The sequence below is a fragment of the Pristis pectinata genome, chromosome 25 (assembly GCF_009764475.1).
Source record: "Pristis pectinata isolate sPriPec2 chromosome 25, sPriPec2.1.pri, whole genome shotgun sequence".
Taxonomy (NCBI): domain Eukaryota; kingdom Metazoa; phylum Chordata; class Chondrichthyes; order Rhinopristiformes; family Pristidae; genus Pristis; species Pristis pectinata.
This window is the reverse complement of record NC_067429.1, coordinates 22,967,165-22,984,470: the sequence shown is the minus strand read 5'-3', so window position 1 is coordinate 22,984,470 and position 17,306 is coordinate 22,967,165. Positions and strand designations below refer to the sequence as shown.

General features: G+C 38.9%; 1 protein-coding gene across 1 annotated transcript in view; it reads left to right on the top strand.

Annotated features, from left to right (window-relative positions):
• Window positions 1–14,555, top strand: part of adam11 (ADAM metallopeptidase domain 11) — a 134,164-nt gene extending 119,609 nt beyond the window's left edge. Inside the window, exons 24-26 of the mRNA XM_052038782.1 lie at window positions 3,721–3,838; window positions 9,795–9,885; window positions 14,507–14,555. Coding sequence (XP_051894742.1) covers window positions 3,721–3,838; window positions 9,795–9,885; window positions 14,507–14,555 — 258 coding nt within the window. The remainder of the gene's footprint in view (window positions 1–3,720; window positions 3,839–9,794; window positions 9,886–14,506) is intronic.
• The last annotated feature ends 2,751 nt before the right edge of the window (window positions 14,556–17,306 follow it).

The following is a 17,306-nucleotide window of genomic DNA, read 5'->3' as shown; positions in this document are numbered from 1 at the left end:
ACAGCTTACTTGACTGTTGTGTGAAACTAACCCAAGCTGTTCAGTCTGCTTCTCAACAGGTTTCTGCTGCCTGGAGCCATCCTTAATTTCTGGTGAGTGGGTCCTGATCAAGAAACTACACAAAGAGCCGTTGGGCACTTGGTGGGAAGGACCTTTATCAAGTGCTGTTGATTACTAATTCAGCAGTAAAGATTGAAGGAAAAAGTAGGTGGATACATGCTAACCACGGCAAGCAAGCAAAGGTGGCACCAAGAAATGAAGACATAGCAAGCACTGAGGTTAATGTGCTGGTAACCTCTAACTCAGTGCCTACGCCGCTAGGCTACAATGGTCAAATCACTAACCAGCCAGAAGACATTGAACAAAGTTGTTAACCACTGGATATGTTGAAGCTCATTCTGATGTTGTTTGTTGTTTTTGCATTTTTACCAATCTTGTCCACTCACAATGTGCCAGTTGAAATGACCCATAATATGTTCTGATGGATGTCACTTGAATTTGCAGATGCTGTTAATGCCTCTGGCTGTTGGATGTGCCAATACATACCACACCCATCACAATACTGACCAAGGTTAGGTACTCTTGTAGACCCTGAATGATCATGTACTCTTTTCCTTGACCGAAGTCCAGCATTACGATCCAACAAGTTTGTGTCCTTCGTTCACCCTTTCAGGGGGAACAGGGATGCACAGTGACCATGTCCATGACACACCATCTTAATCTAAATCATTTGTGTCAGTGATATCTGTCTCACCTATTGAGTTATGTCATGTCCAATCCTACCCATGTATTCATCTGGTGTATGTCTAAGCCCAACCCTGAGATCTGTGATAAGGTTGTCAAGTCCTTTCAGGTGTTCCCTACCCAGAAGGTCAACAGCCATACATCTCATCCACCTGATTATGACGTATCTGTATGAGTACCCCTTGATGCTTTTATAACTCTGGATTGATTAAGTCTTATACTTGACAGTGGCACTGCAAGTTTTCTACCTCTGAATTTTCAGATGTATAATTCAAAATGTATTAGAATCAAAGGCGGGGTGGGGGGGAGGAACAGTTGGGTTAGGGTCCAATTTGTTGTTTTTCTTGTAGTTTTATTTTCTTTAGCCTTGGTTATATGTTTGTATGACCACCTATTTATAAACATTTTCATGCTGGTTTGCAGTATAAGGGGAGAATACGAGGACAAGTTCTTTGTTACTTTGTTTTGCTTGCCGCTCCTTGCTGTTCATGTTTTTACTTGCATGCTAAGGCATGCTAACACTGCCTTACCTACACTCTCTGATGAACATCTAATAATAAAACCATGGCAGTGACCATAAGATTGGTGTCTCGCTATTGACTTCTAAAGAACCTTCTGGTTAAGATCATATCCAGATCTAACAGTTTAATTGGAATTCTGAGGTGGAATACAGCACAAACCTGCATGTTTGAGTACAAGCAACAAGGTGAATTCCCACTCCTGAAATCTGCAGCAAAAAAGCATTCACTGATTGTCTCTCCTGGTGTGTCCTACTTACAAAAGCCTTTGACCTGCCTGTTGTCCTTTTTTAATCTCCCCTCCAGCCTTAGCTAGAGATCCAAAATATGGGTCAAAAATGTGCAGACTGGTGTTTGTGATGCCAGAAACATTGGTTCCTTTCTTCCATTCGAATCCACTTACCAAGGTGGAGGGAAGGGCAATATAGAAGATGTTCTCATCATCACAGTCCAGCTTGCTTCTTTAACTCTTACCATCTCCCACCAGCGTGGAGCATTCGATTGCTGATTTCTCAAAGCCAATATTTTTAAGCTCAGATGTACACTGGATCCTATTATGATTGAAGGCATGAGAGCTCCCAGTGCAAAGAGTTGCTGGTTATTCACATTAATGGGCAAGTAAAAAAGAGAATGGATTATGAGGAGAGACTAAAGGAGCTAGGGCTTTACTCATTGGAGAGAAGGAGGATGAGGGGAGACATGATAGAGGTGTACAAAATATTAAGAGGAATAGATAGAGTGGACAGCCAGCACCTCTTTCCCAGGGCACCAATGCTTAATACAAGAGGGCATGGCTTTAAAGTAATGGGTGGGAAGTTCAAGGGAGGTGTCAGAGGGAGGTTTTTCACCCAGAGAGTGGTGCCTGGGGTGGTGGTGGAGGCTGATACGTTGGTCAAGTTCAAGAGATTGTTAGATAAGCATATGGAGGAATTTAAAATAGAGGGATATGTGGGAGGAAGGGGTTAGATAGTCTTAGGTGTGGTTTGAAGGTCGGCACAACATGGTGGGCCAAAGGGCCTGTATTGTGCTGTATTGTTCTATGGTTCTAAAGGGTAGATTGAAACTTTACTCCTTAGAAGGTCAGCTGGAATTGGAAATGCTGTAGATTGACCTTCTTCCAGACTGGGCAGTGCTCCAGGAAAAGCAGCTCCTGGTGATTACAGTCCTTCTGGATCTCCATTCTTTCTGTTCCTCCATTCAACATACCCATGGGAAGAAGCAACATAAGCTGATCCGCCATTCAGGCAAATCATAACCAACCCACACCCAAACTCATATCCCATTTCCTTCCTTTGCTCCCTTGATGCCTTCTGAAAGACCCAGTTAAAATTCAGAAATGATATCCCCTCATTTTGGATACTGTAACCTGAAATATCTACCCATTGAGTCCCTTTAATTTGGGTGACCTTTAAACTGTACAAATTTGGCGAATAAATGCAAGTTTACCATTCTTATATTGTAACCCTTTAAATCCTGGTATTATTCTCTTTGTCCTTTATCCCTATTCTCTGAGTTGTAATACCTCACTGCAGATGAAACCAGGGCAAGGCTCTGTCCAAATGAGCGATAATTTTCTCCCCTTGTTAATCCGGTGTTTTAATACAAAATTTAATTTGGAATGTCTGATTTCTTTATTTAAAAGACTGAACATAAGTAAAGAGTAGAGATGAATAAAAATAAATTGCCATTAAGATCCATTTTCTGCCCCTTGACCTATCTGCTTAGTTTAACCTTTATCCAATTCCCATTATTAACTACAGAGACTTCCATTTTGTGCCTTTGGCAGTCTCCTCCTAAGTGTGGGGCAGAAGGAGGGTTAAAGCACATATGCAGTTACTTTTGTCCTGTACAGTAGGGATCAGGAGGTGGATAACCACAGATCGGTGCTCCTCTCTTGCATGGTACTCCCAGTGACTGCAGGTAACTTACAAGTAGAAAGACAAAGGTTAATCCCTTCTAATGTACAGGTGAATTTTATCCTTCTAATCACTTTGCTGCAAGCAAAGTAGAAAATAAATCTTAGCATTGTAGTCACCAACATTATTTGTATGGCCTCACTGCCCATGGTCACCGCTTGTTCACACTTATTGGGTCCAGATGAAGGTGGACGCTCGATGTTTCCTGTACTCCAACAACATGGCCTGAGGAACAGCAGGGTCTCTAAAAGTCCACTAAAGATGTCCCGACTCTGAAAAGTTTCGCCAGCTAGAAAAGCCCCCAGTTATCAAAGGGGTAAGATTCTGTTCTGAACTACAAAACTTGAGCCAATGTGTCGGTATAGAAATGACAGTTCATAATTATAAAGATGATATATATGTAATTTGTATGGAAGGTTGGAAATTGGCTACAAGCGTGTTCAGCTGCTTACTGTTTTCATCTGTACTAGATTAGAGAAGGGAGTTGTTTAATGAATGAAATGGTTGTATCATTTTACTGAATGTTTGCACTCTGTTTGCAGGTGTGCAGTAATGAGGCAAAATGTATATGTGTCCGTGACTGGACGGGGAAAGACTGCAGTGTTTTCGACCCATATCCAGAACCAACTCCAGCAGAAGATACAGGAGGGCAGTACAAGGGTCTGTATGCAACCTAATGCGATCTAATATTTAGAAAAAAACTGCCTGCTCATTTAAAAAATTATCACACTATAACAAGTTAAATTTAAACATGCAAGTCATATTCTGAAGTACATTCATTGAAAGGTTGTGGTAACGTAATGGCAATGGGATCTATTGTCTTCTACACAAAAGTTCTCTCATAAAGAGAGTGCAGAAACTACTAATTACATTTTCCAAACACTTAACTGTAACTTAGGGATGCAATTGTTTTCAACAAAATATTATGTGTGATTCATTTTAAGATCAACAAAAGTTTGGAAAGCTGAAACCAACTAACCAAATTGTTTAAGATTGGTTGTTCACTTTCTTTGAAAAATGCAAATAACTTGTCTTTGGTAGTATAAAAAAACCAAAATAGTTTCACTAAGTGATTAGAAAAGTGGATCTTTAGTCAACAATGAAAGGGATCAAACTGAGAGAAGGGGGAATAGAAAGTCGATTGTTTTTTTTAAGTGATATTGGTGCTGGTTCCCAATCAGCACATTAATGCATACTCAGTGCATATTATAAGTTAAATGATGTACTTCCATGCCCATTGCATGCACATTGAGGTAACAGAGAATAGGCGGGGGGAGGGGAATAGCTGTGAGAGGTGGCATAGATTCAATGAGCCAAATGGCCTCCTCTGTTATGAGAAAGTATGATATACGAGTATTGCTCATGACCAAAGCAGCAACAGCAATCATGGCAGTCGTCATGAAACATTCATTTGACACATGCCCTGTGACACCAGGTTACTTAACACACAGTGAGAGCCATTGATGGTACCATCTCGCCATGAGTGGCAGCAGTCTGGGCTAGTTGCTGAAGGGCAAGAGCAAGAGTGCAATCGGAGTGACAGCAGCAAGTACTATCACTGTGAGAAGAGGACAGTAGATCTGTGGCGCCACTGCCACTTCACCAGAGCAGGGTGAGCAATCTGATTAGGCTAAGGACAGTTGCTGGAACGCTGTGGCATCATTGCCAACATTTCAACAGAGGCAAGTTCAGCTACAACCTGCCCATACTGTCTGTGGAGAATGTTCCCAAAATGGACCATAACTCAAAGACAAAATGCTATGGGTGCAGGAAATCTGTAATACAAACAGAAAATGCTGCAAGTACACTGCAAGTGAGGAGAGGGAAGTGGAGCTCAGCACTCAATTTGAAATGCTAAGGTGTAATTTTCAATGCCAGCAGCAAGCCTCACCTGATGCCATCATGTATCAGAAAATTATAGGCAATACATCCAAATCTCTGATTTGCAGCTGCTGCTACAAGGCTTCACAGTGAGAGTAGGAACTCGGCAGGTAAGAAGTGCATCCATGATTCCTTGCACTAAGCATTCAGTAAGTATCCTGCTTTTCGAAATTCAGTCCCAATGACTTCAATGGAACCGAATTTTGGATGAGGAGTACAGCACACACGCACTACTGTATTGTGTTGCCAGCAACTGACATTGAATTTCAACCCCTTCATTTCCAGAGACCAGGCACTGGTCAAAGTACTTATATTCAAGGCATAATGCACATGTACAGAGAAGAGCAAATTTATTCTCAAATGTAACAATGCAGAGTAATGAAGAAAGATTAGGAAAATATGTCTTCTATAGAAAGATGTCCAATCGAATATTAATCGAAATGGTCTGTTAAGTCTACAAAAGTGCTTTATAGTTATCCAATATAGGATCAGAGAACATTAATTTATATATGAAATGTGAATTTGAAAAATATATGCAAAGAACACATTACTATAATGTTTGCAATAATTAGCCAAATAGATGGCAGAGACAAAAACGTAATAGTTAATGTAGGAACTAAAATCTGACCTGTATGAACAGATGATCTCTTCTGTGTGACTTTTACACTTTTATATTTTAAATGTGCTTTAATTTGATTGCTGCAAATAATATCGTTTTTACAAGCATTGCCTATAACGTGGTCTCAGCTATATGACAGACTCTAACATGTTTGCTCTATTACCTAGTTTTGAAAGGTTTGATAGATTTCTCTAACATATTACAATGATTTATTCCTTCAACAGAATGAATTCTTGGTTACTTGAGCATGCTGTTTGTATGTAGAATTACTCCAAGTAAAAAAATATAAACAGAAAATGTAGAAGCAGAAGTTTTTATAAACAGAGTTTAGTGGAAGAGAGGCTCAATTGCAATTGTTTCTCTTTCCACCTGCCACACATTTTGTGTCACCTACCTTTTGTGGAAGCTACCTTTTTGTGTCATCTCCTCCCACCCTGCAATCTCACAACCTTTGCAATTTCACATCAACATGCAGCCTATCAGCATCAGCAGCCCAGAGCACATGAACACTGAGGCATCGAGCTTTACCAACGCTTCTCTTGACACTTCCAGTGTCTGTAAATTGAAACTAATGGATGAGTTGAAAGTTTGTCCAACTGAGTGTTAGAAAAACTGAAACCATTGACACAAACTTTGTCCCCACAAACTATTGCCTCCACCCTTCTTTCTGACAACTGACTGTAGGTTATATTTGAGCCATTGCCCTTGTATATTTCTAATCCTGTCCTTGGTCATTCAGTCCTCAGTTGTTACTGATTGCAATTACTAAGTGGGCATACTGTTGGTTGCCAGGACCCCATGTTCCAGAGTTCCCTCCTAAACCTCTGCCTTTCTACTCTCATTGATCTTTAAAGTACTCATTAAAATCCCTCTTTGACCAACATCTGTTCAACTGTCCTAATTCTCAGGTGATTCTGTGCTGAATATGTATGAGAATACTTGTGTGAAGAACCTCAGGATATTTCACTATATTAAAGAGACTGACCTAGAAATTCTATGGGTGGTGGAGCTGTGGAGTGCCAACAATTGTTTTAGTACCCTCCCCATACCCACAATAACACCCCCACCCCATGCTGTAAAAATTTAGACATTGTACCCAAGGCCTTTGACATTTTCAATATTGAAAATTTGCCACTCTGTATACTGATCACAAAATAGATTTTGTGGGTGAATTAGGGGCAGGTTGAGGAATAAAAACATAAGAAACAGGAGAAGGAGTTGGTCAGTTGGGCCCTTGAGTCTGCTCTGCCATTCAATAAGACCATGGCCAATCCAATCTTGGCCTCAGCTCCACTCTCTTTCATACCCCTTGACTCCCTTGTAGTGTGAGTGGCAGAGTATGTGTGTACAGTGGTCAGGGTGGTGGGAAGCAGGTGGGATTGGGGATATTACATAATGGCATGGGGGAGTCATGGGGAATGTGATAGAGATGGGAGCATGATGATGGGGAGGAAGTGGTGGTGGGGGAGATCAGGTCAATGCAGGAATGGATGAAAGGAAAACAATTGACTTATCTCCTAGTCCTGTGCCGTACTGGTAAGACCAGATTGTTCCCAGGAATGCCCAAAGATGGTACATCCACAATACCCCAAAATAAATGTTACACAGAAAATGATATCATCCTGTGTGACTCTAACGTGGAAATTATGTCAAGCTCACAAGTTCATTCAATTCTGATTGCCTAGTTGAGCTACAGTGACATGAAACACTATAATAGTTGTTACTGTTTCATTCCAGGAGGATAAATGTTCAACTGCACTACGCTGAGCATAAAACTGCATTACGCAATTAGGAGAGACACAAGAGGCTACAAATGTTGGAATCTGGAGCAACAAACTATCTGCTGGAGGAACTCAATGAGTTGAGCAGCATTTGTGGTGGAAAGGAATTGTCGAATTTTGAGTCTAAACCCTTCCTCCCCCCACAGATGCAGTTTGACACACTGCATTCCTCCTGCAGATTGGTTATTGCTCCAAAGTTCTGATGCAGGGTTTGGACCCGAAACATCAACAATTCCTTCTCTCCGCACATGTTGCTCAGTCCACAGAGTTGCTCCAGCAGATTGTTTATTATGCAATTTAGCTTGTGGGCAACTATCCAAAGAAAGAATGACTGACAGTTACATGATGTATTTCATGATCTTTTCAGGACATCCCAAAGTGTGTTACAGCCTAGTGAAGCACAGTCACCTGGGGAACATAATAAAGACAGGTTGTTGTAGTTGAGGCTTGCATGTCACAATAGATGCAGCTGAGATGTACAGTATGTATGTTCAGTGACCTTAAATACATTTAGATAAATCAGTTAGCAATCCCTGCTGGAAGTGGTGCATTTGTAGTACTTTGAGTAGTAGTGCTCCTGCAGTTAAATACCCTAATGACAATCACTCTTTGGGCTTACAGGAGAAAAATGGCCATTGTGTATTTGTGTGTGTGTGTGTGAGTGAGAGAGAGGAGGGTGCAAGACATGAGTGAAGGAAAGCAGGAGGTACACAGAGTACCTTTGAAAAGAGGGAGAAACTAGAACATAGAACAGTACAGCACAGAAACAGACCCTTCAGCCCACTATGTCTGCACCAACCATGATGCCAAATTTAAACTAATCCCGATGCCTGCATGTGGTCTATATCCCTCTGTTCCCTGCCTGTTCATGTATCTGTCTAAATGCCTCTTAAACATAGCTATTGTATCTGTTTCTACACCCTTCCCTGGCAGTGCTTTTCAGGCACCTATCACTCTCTGTGTGTAAAAAAAACTTGCCTTTAAATCTTCTTTAAACTTTTTGCCCTCTCACCTTAAATCTCTGGTATTTGACATTTCCACCCTGGGAAACAGATACTATCTACCCTATCTATGCCTTTTATATACTCAGCTTCTGATGCTCCATAGAAAACAATCAAAATTTGTCCAACCTCTTCTTATAGCTAATACACTCCAATCCAGGCAACATCCTGGTTAACCTCTCCTGTACTCTCTCCAAAGCCTCCACATCCTATAGATCGGTGCACAGAACTGCACACAATATTCCAAATGCAGCCTAATCAAAGTTTTATACAGCTGCAGCATGACTTCCCAACTTTTGTACTCAACACCCTGACCAATAAAGCCAGGTATGCCATACACCTTTACCACCGTCTACTTGTGTTGCTACTTTCTGGAGCTATGGACTTGCACCCCAAGATCCCACTGTGTATCAATGCTCCTTAGTGTCCTGCCATTTACTGTGTACTTTCTCTTGCATTTGACCTCCCAAAATGTAACACCTCACACTTGTCTTGATTAAACTCCATCTGCCATTTCTCCACACACTATATCCTGCTGTGCCTTTTGACAACCTTCACTGCTATCCACAAAAACTTGTTGTAAGGAAATATAAGCACTTGTGTGTTGGAGGTTTCAGATTTCAAGAAGGTGATGGATCCCTTTTATAGGCTGAATGAACTTATGAGTTGTGAGACTGGAGGAAGTGATATTCCTCTTCAGCAATAGTACATAACATTCAGAAAAGAATTGGTGGTCTTTTAAGGTAATTAACAGGGAAAATTGCTGAGTAGCTGATAGAGTGAGGTGCTGATTCACTAGCAATCATTTTGCCCAATAACTAAAGAAGGATTTCACTTGGGCTTCTTGTTGTTACTAAATTATACTTTACCAGTCCTGTTCCACTGTTGTATGTTCTAAAAGGTGGAGGGGTTGTGTGCTCTGGGAGATACCTTAGTAAGGCTCTGAGAAACTTGCCAGTTTTCCCTGAAATTCTGATCGGATTTTCCTCTCCTTACATCCATGCCACAGAGTTAGCATTGGTGGAGACATTAGAAGTATTAGCTAACCAATGGGAAGTGCAGTGATAAGCAAGTGGTCTCTACTCACACTTCTCTTCCTCTTTTCATAGGTTGTCATTTGGCTACAGTGTCTTTGAGCTTGAACATTTGTGCTTTTTCTCCACAGTCTTCCAAAGAAAAAATTGGTGCCAAATAGGACACGTTATTTAATACAAACATCCGGGCCTACAGTAAGCGATACGTGAAGATGTAATAGAGATGTCTCTGAAAAGTTAGTGCTTTGATTCTGACATGTGTGTTCCCATGGTTTCGTTTCCCCCTCCCCTTTGTCACAGGTCCTAGTGGTACCAATATCATTATAGGGTCCATCGCAGGCGCCATCCTGGTGGCTGCCATTGTCCTAGGGGGTACTGGATGGGGATTTAAGTAAGCGACAAGCATGCCTCTTCCTGACTGCTTCCTACTTTACTCCATACAGAAGTTAACACCCAGATGCTTTTGTGCTTAGATTCTGCAGTAGATACAATGAATTTGCAATGATTGGCCAATAAATGATGTAAGGTTTCAATTACTTTCTCTGCTTAGGCCCAATGGCATTTTCTGCAAGTAATAATTAAGTTTACAAGCCACCAAAGCCAAATTTTCCCTTCAGCTCACAAACTGGATGAGATCTACCATTTCCTGAAGTGGATTGCCATCTACTTTAATACAGTGTAACTTACATTAATTGATTCCAGATATCACTGGAGTTCTTATTTCTGTAGCCTTATTCTGAAAGCCTGCAATTGAAATTTCTGTGGGCCCAATGTGCAAAAATGTGACAAGAAGCAAAAGTTTAATATTTAATTATTTTATTCAATTAAAACCAGTTGCAGAATTTGGTTATTTTGCTGCCAAATATGTTCAAGTTATGTTAAAGGAAACCTAGCCAAGGATCAGAGAGAGCATGTGAAATGAATAAACTAGATTGTCTAAAATGATCGACTGCTATGAAACGGCTTCCCTTTGATATACAGGCCATCATGTGGCAACAACCTATCACACTCACTGCCATGATTCTCGGATGCCTGACAGTGTGGCATCTAAGGCCCTCGGGACATTTATTATTGCTACTGCTTCAGTTTGGCTTTTTGAGGCAAAGCTGGATCCTGGCTTGAAGAGGACTGATCTGGATAGACAAACTAAAGATAACATCTATTTACAATTCTTTGTGTCTACAGCAGAATTTTTAGCTTTCTTTGAGAAATAAAATAGTGCAACTATACTTGCATGGAATGGAATCGCTGCTTTCACATTTATTGAAATGTGGAATGTTGGGAGCATGTCTGAGAAATTCTTATGCAGTGCATACTACCCCTATTACTGGCCAAATGTTGATGTGCTTAAGAATATCTACAGAAATTGTTAACATTATTATCGGGAAAAGTATCAGTCTTAGAAATTGAAACATTGCAAAAGGTTAAGCCATTGATCAAGTATAGTTCACAAAAACATTATCTCTAATCACTAAAATGTTGACAACTTAACATCTATGTATTGGCCAGTAGTGCTTTAAAAACACTTTTTTGACATAGCACTCAAGAAGCACTTTGTTCAACAATATATTTAGCATGAATTACTTTGTGTGGTATTAAAAAAAACTATTTTACTACAATGCTACTCATTCTTTAGCCTGGTAATTGAAAGTAAAATGGGTTACTCAGAGTACACCATCACAGTTTTTGGGAATTCTGGTTCATGGATACAGTGTTATTGCTGAAAAGAGCAAAAGAAATCCTGAAAAAATTAAGACAATTTGGTAAAACATTTATCTGAATAATTAAGGATAGTAACCTCATACAAATTACTGGTTGGTTGGTTGGACTTTAGTTGGAGTATTGACTATATGTCTGGATGTTTGGAAGGATGACAAGCTAAGGTATCTAGAAATGTTACCAGGATGATACCAAGGATGAGGGACTTTAGTTACGTCGAGGGATTGGAGAAGCTAGGAATGTTCTTCTTAAATTATCTTAAGGTTAAGGATAAATTAACAAAATTCTAAGGGAATTTATTAGAGCAAGTAGAGAAAAAAATATTCCTCCTAATAAGTCAGTAATCAGAGGTCACAGTTTTAAAACAACTGGCATAAGATGTAGAGGGACAACAGATTCTTTTTTATTAACATCTGGAATGTACAACCCGAAGGGTTGTTGGAAGCAAATTCCATAAGAGATTTCTAAAGGCAATTAGACTTGATTTGAAGTGGACAAATTGGCAGAGTAAAAGGCTGGGGTGTGTGGCATAAGGGGAAAATGATTTCAAAGAGCCAACAAAATCATAATGGTCTATGATAGAGGATTCAAAGATTTTGTGTTTGAATCAGAAAATCTGTGTGATGCGAATTGTGTATGTAAATCAGAATGCCTTGTTCAAATATTCTTTCAGCTACAATACGCTGGCCTTTTTAAAAAAGTTATTCATTGCTGGGAGGTGCCACTCACTGGCAAGGCTGACATTTATTGTCCATTGTTAATTGCCCTTGAGAAGGTTATTGTCAGCCTCTTCGATTCACAGCAGCCAGAGTAGTGTAGCTTACTCCCCCAGTATTAAAAATGGAGAGATTCTGGATTTTGACCCAGTGACAATGGAGAAATTGCGATACATTTCAAAATCATACTGGTGAGTGACTTGGATGGGATAGTATTCCTGTTCATCTGCTACCACCTTTCTCGTCTAGGTGGTAAGGATTTCGGGAAGTGCCCTCACAGGAGGTTTTGCCAGTTGCGATAGCACATTTTATAGATTGGAGCCACTTTGCATCAGTGAATGTTTAAGATGGTGACTAGGGTTCCATTAACTTTGCCCTGCTTGGTATTGAACTCCTTGTGCGTTGTTGGAACTGCATTCACTCTGACATGTGGGGAATCACACTCCTTTGTGCCATTGTAGGTGATAAGGCTAACCAATGATTTGTAAAGGATTACCTTCCTTAGTAAAGTAAAATATGTCTTATTAAATGTCATTTATTTTTCTGGATATACTTTGATAAATTAACATTTTTACATTTAAATGTGTCCAGTTATTGAAAAAGATAAACAACTGGTAAACACTTAATACCATGTTCCAAAGTGGGTTTCTCCAAAACTTAGTTGTACTCAACCATGAAACAAATGATTTTGTGTGTAATAAGCCATTTAAACTTCCCCTGTTGACCAGGCATAACAAAATCAAACAAAAGTAATTAACTAAAATTCCCATTACAAATTTGTCCGGTGCAGTAAGAAAGCTTCATCCTTTCTCCCTCCTTTAGTCAACTTGTGAGTTGTTTGACAATTAGATATTTTACATCAGTTTGACTTTTGAAATATTGAGCATTTCTTGCTCTACTTACTTTATTGTTCTGATTTGAAATTGGATTCCTGCAGTCCATAAATTGCCCAAGTTTGGTGTTTTCCTGGAAGCAAATAGCCTGGAAATTAGAATACCTAGCACTGTACAATTGAAAATCCACATACCGTGAAATGCAGTAATGATATTTCCCAGTGTTTTTTTTAATGTTACTAGGAATTTTGACCAGAAATTTGCCAGAAATGCGTCATACTTGGACTTCCAATATGATTTTCCATGTTGGACTTGCACCAAAGGACATCATTCCTGAGCAATGCAGCTGGGGAAATTAGTCAACATTGTCCCTGGAGTACTCATGCACTCATGGGACAACTAGGTCCTAGCAGCACAGACCATATTGAGGTCCTAGTTTGGTAAATCCCTTAAGTACCTCTTATACTTCTGATCACACTGTACCAATACACCTCCCCCAGCCCACATCCACTGCTATGCAGTGGAAGCCCCGATCTCCACATTCTGGCTGCTCCTTGTTCTTTCACTGCGACTTATTACAATGAATTAATATGACTTGCACAATTCTGTTTTGTGGCAAGTGTGTAATTGGTTCTGACAGCTAAGAGAATAATTCCTGACGAAGAAAATACATCTTATTGTTGGAGGCAAACAAATTATTTTTCAAAAAAAATGGAATGATGTATAAATTAAGTACTTTCAAAGCAGTCTTTGCTCCACAGACTCAGGGGAGGTGAAGCCCTCTGTGTGTGTGTTCTTTTTTGTTTGTGACCTGCGGTCATTCATGAATCCTTTCTAATTATTCTTGCATTGGTCTCTAGTTGTGGGTCACTTCTGCAGCAATTCCTTTTGAGAAGCAGCTTTTCAAGTTATAATTTAATAGCTTTGGTTCCAAGAACAAGTTTGTAGAAGATATTTAAAAATTCCGCTATAAAACAGTGCAATACTTGCTGTAGGATAAATCCTTGATCAAAGTAGTATAAAACATGCATGATGTGCTACTGTTATACTTTGCATGAATATGCTCTATTGGCCCTGATTTTCATACAAGCGAAATGTAAACAACTATCTCTTTGCTATCCCAGATTATAAAGAATTCTAGCAGTTTATATATTCCTGCATGTGTTCCATTAAATCTAAATATGTAAATTGAAATTTTAGACCTTATCCAGATTCACTTGTTATTTTACTTTAAATGGTTCCATGTTTTAGAAGTGGAGTTAAAGATTATTGCTACACAACTCATTCAGCACTGCCTAGATTCTATCTGAATGAGCAAAGCTGCGTTTGTGGCTTAGCCAGGATTTTATTTTAAGTAAGAACAATAATGACTATTTTTCTTGAGAACCATAAATGGAAAAAAATGGAAAAAAAAAAGTATTTTCCTAAATTATCCAAGTCACCAACATTCCAATGGGGATCAGAGATGGATAATTGCTTTGTTCCTTCGCTCAGAGTAACGGGACCTTTCAAGAAACAATGCGTCAAGGTTCCTGAAATGAACAAGGAATACTTTATAAAATATTCACCTTCCAGTATGCCACCTCAAGAATTGGCAACTGATGTGTGATACTAACTTAAGTGTGTTCACATTTGGTTGTGTGATGTTAATCAGGTCCTGTTTAATTATTGCATGTTATGTGATCGTACTTTTGATAACTTGCGAACTAAATTTCTTTTTATTTCATTAATTCACCTTGGAAAGGAACATTCGAAGAGGAAGGTATGATATTGCACAACAAGGAGCAATTTAATCACCTGCTTAACATTCTTGCTACTGCATTCCCTTTTCATTTTACTCATAAATACATTGTGATTGGTCACTTTGGTTAATCAATGGACAATATCTACAATTAACATGTCATCAATTTGTATTTTGTAAGGAATACTTTTCATTGTTTCGGGATTAAATCTTTACAAAACTCAATGGAATTTTCTGATATTCAAAAGGGAAGAAGTGAACTGAATCACGTAACAAAAAGGTATGGGACAAAATATAAGTTTAAAACATATTAAGTGGGTGTGCCTTATGGTTTAGGAAGGCAAGGGCATTGGGTTGAAACTAAATAATTGTCTTACATTAAAAAAAAGTCAGTAAAAATTAGTGTGCATCTCATGATTTAATTTACATCTGAGATAATGATTGCCGGCAAGTCAGTAACAGTCCAGTTTTTGGCTTTACTTGAGTATGAATGTGAATTATACTTTACAAGTAATTTGCAGGCTGACGTGCCGAGGCTTATGAAATCACAGGGATGATCTTTCAGTTCAAAGAACACCTGTGTATTTTTAAACTGACTGGTTGATGCACTTTCTCACTCTGAACTCAGGATCTCCCAAACGTTACAGAAAATCCACAGGAGAAGAGAGCCTGTGTGGGTTTTTGTTATTTATAATTATGTGCAGCAGAGTTCTTTGAACCTTTCTCTGAACATAATGTAACATTCAGAAACCACTCAAAACAAAAATCACTCTACAGTATTACAAAGGAAAAATTGCTTTCCCTCCCCACTGTCCACCATGTACTTTTAATGGATAGTTCTCAGCAAGAAGTCAACCATTATGTACCAGCAAGGAAGCCTTTTGTTGCCAGCCTGGGATGATTCAGACAATTGTGTTCTTTCCAGCATTTGTAGTCTTAAATACTAACCAGTAGTCCTTAAAGTTTGTTAGTGTACCATGGTATCATAGTTTTGCTTGTCATTTTATTTGTAACTCATTTCATTGTTCTTTTGAAATGGATTTACATATTTGAACTCCAGCCTCATTTGAATTTTCCCACCACCATTATGCATCATTTCATTGCTACAACCACTCTCATTGCTTCACTGGGATAATTCTTTTGCCTCCATGTTTCTATGCTTTCCTTGTTTCCTCAGTAGCTATACTACAAGTTACCTATCTGTGCAATATTGACTTCTTTCTTGCAGATCTGGAGGAGCATAAACTATATTTCATCTCTAGAATGTACATTCTTTGCTCCAGTAAAGCCATTGTCTTCTGGTGCTCAAGGTGACGAACCTTTACTTTCTAGTATCGCTGTTGAATATACCTAGGTAATAATGGGAGAATCCAGCAGTTCTGAAATAGAAAAGTTGAACTGTTACTTCAAAGAAAAGCTGAAGAGAAACTTCTGAAACATAGTGAAATCCAATGTCCACTTTTTAGGTTTTGGTTGCATTCTTATCCTGTTTATAACTTGAGTATATGCTACAACCCATGGGAGTAAAATATCAAAAAGGTCAATTGTTGAGCGAGGTTGATTGCCATTTTGAAAATGTATGATCCTACCGCAAAGTATGCCAGTTTTGGGTTTAATAAGCACTCTGGGTCTTGCAACAAAATTCTTGTGAATTCATGGCTGGTGCACATAAATAACCATTATATTTAAAAAAGAGCCTGAGTGCACATCAAACCAGACCATTAAAATGGTATAGTCATGAACTAAGCTATGTTGCCATAGGCCAAATGTCCAAACCTAATATTTAACCCGCTGTGTCCACACCTTCCAGTCTCTATTTTGCTTACATTCCCTACTTCCTGGTTTGTCCTGCTTTGAATGTTACTAGGTTGAAGAATTCAAAAGGGCATTATTAGCCTGAGTGAAGAATAGATCCTTAATTACCTAAGAGATATCCACTGGAAGCATGACTTTTAATGGAACTTCCCAAGGCATAGATCAAAATGGTTTATTTAAGCATACTTAGGTACCAACTTGCAGCACATGAGGAAAGACCATACTAGATCCTATTTTTTCAGTTGAGCAAAATGTAAAAGGGAATTTAATAATAAAATGCAAGTGGTATTTCAATACAATAAGCCTTCATATGTTAGTAATGATGCAGGTTTAACTCTACACCAGTTAGTTTCCAGGGTTGCTTACTGTGTGCAGAAGTGTTCCAGATATTATAACACCTTCTAATACATTATATGTCTGAGGAGAGTCCTGTCTGAATGGTCCTTCCTGTAGTTTGAGAGTAGGACATGCCTCACTTCCTCTACTTCAGAAATGTTAGGTTGGCAATGGAATCTCTTAAGAAAAATCATGAAAGGAACCATGCTAAAATGTATTCAATACAGAAATTAAATGTTTTTCTAGAAATGTTTAGCCTAAACCAAGGAAGTTATACATTTGTATCTGCTATCCTGCACTTCACGTATTAGAAACAGCATAGAATTTGCATTCTTCAGATCTGGTTTTAAGGAAGAAAAATTTAAATATGGGCTTAAAAACATGAAATGTAAAGAAAGTGAGAATATACCGAAGGGCACAGGATATCACTTGCAGTGCTTATTTCCAAAAGTAGATAATGACTAGAAGATGAAGACTACTTGTGACTATTTTAGAATCCAGTATTATCAAGTAGCATTATTATAAAGCTGAATGTGGACAACAAATCATTCCTGATCAGGAATAGATATATTTTGGTTCCAAATCACACAAAGCTTCAATCATTATCAACAGCAAACTTAGTAAAAAGAAAATTGAATTCATTAAAATGAAG